This window comes from Aplysia californica, unplaced genomic scaffold, assembly GCF_000002075.1.
Source record: "Aplysia californica isolate F4 #8 unplaced genomic scaffold, AplCal3.0 scaffold00266, whole genome shotgun sequence".
Lineage (NCBI taxonomy): Eukaryota > Metazoa > Mollusca > Gastropoda > Aplysiida > Aplysiidae > Aplysia > Aplysia californica.
This window is the reverse complement of record NW_004797536.1, coordinates 829,521-833,418: the sequence shown is the minus strand read 5'-3', so window position 1 is coordinate 833,418 and position 3,898 is coordinate 829,521. Positions and strand designations below refer to the sequence as shown.

General features: G+C 38.3%; 1 protein-coding gene across 1 annotated transcript in view; it reads left to right on the top strand.

Annotated features, from left to right (window-relative positions):
- Positions 1–835, top strand: part of LOC101852860 (peroxisomal 2,4-dienoyl-CoA reductase) — an 8,119-nt gene extending 7,284 nt beyond the window's left edge. The window contains exon 8 of the mRNA XM_005100966.3: positions 571–835. Within this exon, the coding sequence (XP_005101023.1) occupies positions 571–785 (215 nt within the window). The 3' untranslated portion in view covers positions 786–835. The remainder of the gene's footprint in view (positions 1–570) is intronic.
- The last annotated feature ends 3,063 nt before the right edge of the window (positions 836–3,898 follow it).

Below are 3,898 nucleotides of genomic sequence, written 5' to 3'. Positions count from 1 at the left end.
TATATATATATATAGAAATTGATTGAAAAGTTTTACCTCTATACTTTGTAGAATACTTAAACTCTGTCTTTGATTCACAATTTCAACAATATAACATTAATTATTGACAGCAAGCAGGTGAAAGTAGAAGATATATGTGTGTGTGAGTGTGATTTTTGGGAAGTGATTGAAATGAAAGTAGACGTTATAATATTTGTCATGTGTGTGATTTTTGGGAAGTAAACAAAAGTTTGAATATTGGGTCTACCCTGTTCTGACCTTTGAATTTCACACATTTACAATCTGTCATGTTTTACTCCGCCTTGTCTGTTTTATGTCGTGACGGCGGGTGGTTGGAGGGTGCCACTGGTAGGTACTACTTCTTTAGTTTCCCTCTCTTTTTAATGTCTGTCTGTCTTACTTTTCCCCAGCACAAAATACCCATTATTGTGTCGATATGCTTCTCTTTTCTCAAGCAAAAAAACCCCCCCAAAAACCTACCAAATAATTATGTGGGGATGTTTTTACTATGGTTGATGCCTGCTTTATGCCGTGGTTTTTTACTCCTTTTTTTCTGCACTTTTTCACCAGGTGGGGGTGCTACGCAGGAAGACATCAACAGAGCTATACCGATAAGACGCATGGGGACCCGCCAGGAAATTGGAGAAATCTGTTTGTTTTTGGTGACAGACATGGCGGGCCTGATCACCTCTTCCACTGTCATCGCTGACGGAGCTGCCTGGCTTGCTGATGGCTCCGAGGAGAAGAGGATGGAGATGTACCGGAAATTTATGTCCAGAATGTAACTAATGTTTCTGTGTTGTGGATGGGCATTACGTAATGAAAGAAAAATAAATACCTTTGTTAAACAAAGATTGTGAGGCATCATAGTGAAATCATGCACTTGTCAAAATAGTGAAATCATGCGCTTGTCAAAATAGTGAAATCATGCGCTTGTCAAAATAGTGAAATCATGCGCTTGTCAAAATAATGAAATCATGCGCTTGTCAAAATAGTGAAATGATGCGCGATGCGCTTGTCAAAATAGTGAAATGATGCGCTTGTCAAAATAGTGAAATCTAGTGAAATCATGTGCTTGTCAAAATAGTGAAATCATGCGCTTGTCAAAATAGTGAAGTCAAAGGAATTGGCATTTTTCTGACTTTTGGGCAATATTTTTCTTAATTTTTTATTTTTTGGCTCACACCTTTTATATCCATTTAAAAACACATTTCTGTGTGGATTTTACTTTAAAAATCGCCCCGCCCTGGACTCATACACACAAATCGTAAGTGAGATGAGTGGTCACTGTTTACCCAGTCTGTAACAAAGTAACAATGGACGTCAACATGAACTTGTTACAGAAGCGTGGCTTGTTCTCCAAGTGGTGGTGACCCATGTGTTTGTTTTACCATAGCACTCGGCCTTACTCGTGTGACACGTTTCGTTTTATTGTCACCCTTGCTCAAAAGCAGCAACAAAAGGAAACCTCCCCCCCCTCCGAAAATAACATTTTACAACAACAACAATAACAACAACAACAATGCGGCTACCTTCGGTTGGGACTTCGGAAAGGAGTGGTTTGTTTTTTCATCTTGATCAGTCCTGCTTCAGACAGCCACTTGTCTTATACGGCCACTTTTCTCCTTGACAATGGGTGGCCATCTTGCACAGGTTCGACTGTATTTGCCTTTCTTCCAATGAAATAAATATCCCTTTATCTTTAAGAAAACTCAAGATATTTGCAATTGAAGGAAGTGAGGCCACGTGGCTTTAGTGGTGAAATTAGCAAAAAAAATGACCGCCAAAATTTGGTAACTCCAATTGCTAAAGAGTCTTTGAAAACTGAAAAATGACATATTTTGAGCCTGTAATCAATGTTTTTCCGTAAAATTCACACGGAAATGTGTTTTTATATGGACATAAAAGAGGTTAACCCAAAAAATGTATAAAATCCGATAAAAATTTCCAAACTGGCGGAAAAATGCCTGTTTCTCCGATGTCATTATTTTGACAAGCACCTGATTTCACTACGCTGCTTCACATAGATCTATGTTGATTTTTTAAAGTATTCAAGTGTTGTTTTTGTTGAGTTGTGCTGTATATCCCAGAGAAATAATATCATGTTCATTGTCCTCCATCAATACATTGTTGGGAGTGCTTATTTAGGCTACATTGTTCTGCTATAAGCTGATAAAACGCCTTTTTTTCATTTTGGTGCCAAATTTTTTTATAATTTGCTAAAACGAAAGCCTGATCAGTTTACCTTACTTGTGTGAAAAATATCAAAGTGAAACTGAATAGTTTTTGAATAATTTCAAATTTTGGAATCACTCTCTTTTTAAATGGTTACACTGACAAAAAACATCTTTTTCTTGAAACTGCTGTGAAGAAAAAAAAAAGGCGTTTTGTCAGCTTATGGCAGTGTTCTGTGTGTATGTCTGTGAGTGCCTATGTGTGTCTGTGTATATGTAGATGTGTGTGTATATATGTGAATGCCTGTCTGAGTGTGTGTCTTTGTGTTTATATGTGTGGGTGTGTGTATGTGTGAGTGCGTTGATGAGTGTGTGTGCGTGTATGTATTTTAATTACCATCATGCTGCAGCAAATTTCTCACTGTTGAGATCGATAAAACGTTATCTCACCTAATCTTGTCAGGGAAAATCTTGTGTTATAATGCTTAAGTTCAAGCTCTGGGACTGTTTTTTTTGACAATCTCCACAACTACCTCTTGAACTGACTACTTGCAAATGTATTTTGTTCAATGTGTCAATGTCAGACAATGACCGGTACAGATGATGGAAATCTGTTACTGAATGGCTGGTGGGTGCTCTGGTGTGGTTTAGATCGCTCTTTCTTTCCTATCACACATCTATCGTACTTATCTCTCCTGCTTTTTTATGATTGTTACTCCTTTGTAGTACCTCTAATCTTCAGTCTTCGACACCTATATGACCTAATTGTGTTGCAAGTGCCATAAAACTTACTATGTAAAACTAAAAATGTGTCAGTGTTTGACTTTGACCAATGCACATAATGGTGAACCAGATTAGTTAATATCCCAGATAATAATGTGCCAGATTAATGAATAATCCATTCAGATGATAATTTTTGCAATGTTTACACACATTAAAGTGCGCATGATGTGATTGAACTTTCTAATAAACTGAACTAATCAGATGAGACCTTCCAAATTTGTTTCTTGTGGTGTTCTTTTTTTTTTACGTTGACTGAAATTCATGACTGGGTCAAGGGTCATTGTTTGTGAAGCCTAGCAGACTTTTACCCACACTGAATCCAAAAGTCTGTGTTCTGTTTTTCTCTTGAGTTTGTTTTGTTTGTTTGTTTGTTGTTTTGTTTTTATGTTGTTGTTTGTTTGTTTTTTTTGGGGGGGGTTCAATTCTGTCCATAGGAAACGAACCTTACATTGTTAGTATACGGAGCATAAGCAAGGTCCCACCACACAGCTATGGGACAGCGGGTTGTTGGAGGTGCCACCGGTGGTAGGTCCTACTTACGTTCTTCCCTCTGTTATTTCTATCTCTGTGTCTGTTTCACTTTTTCTCAGCCCTAAATGACATTTATTATGTCGAAATGCTTCAATTCTTTTTACTCAAACCATCAAACAAGCTCAGGTTAAGGTGTTGGCCTCTCATTCAAAGGTCCCGGGTTCGAATCCGGGTAGCGACCGAAAAATTTTCTTCTCTAATATTGTCTCCTTTCACCTCCTTTCCTGCTCTCTAGCAATGTTCTCTTGTCTGCTTTCATTTCCAATTTCTGCCCCCACCCCCTCACCTCCTTTTCCCCTTCCTCTGGGCTCCTTTCTGTAGCCTTTCTACTGCTACTCCTTGGCTCCTCCTTACTGCTGTCTTTCTGCCACACCCCTGATTTTCTGGTAGGAAAGATGTACACCTAGCCT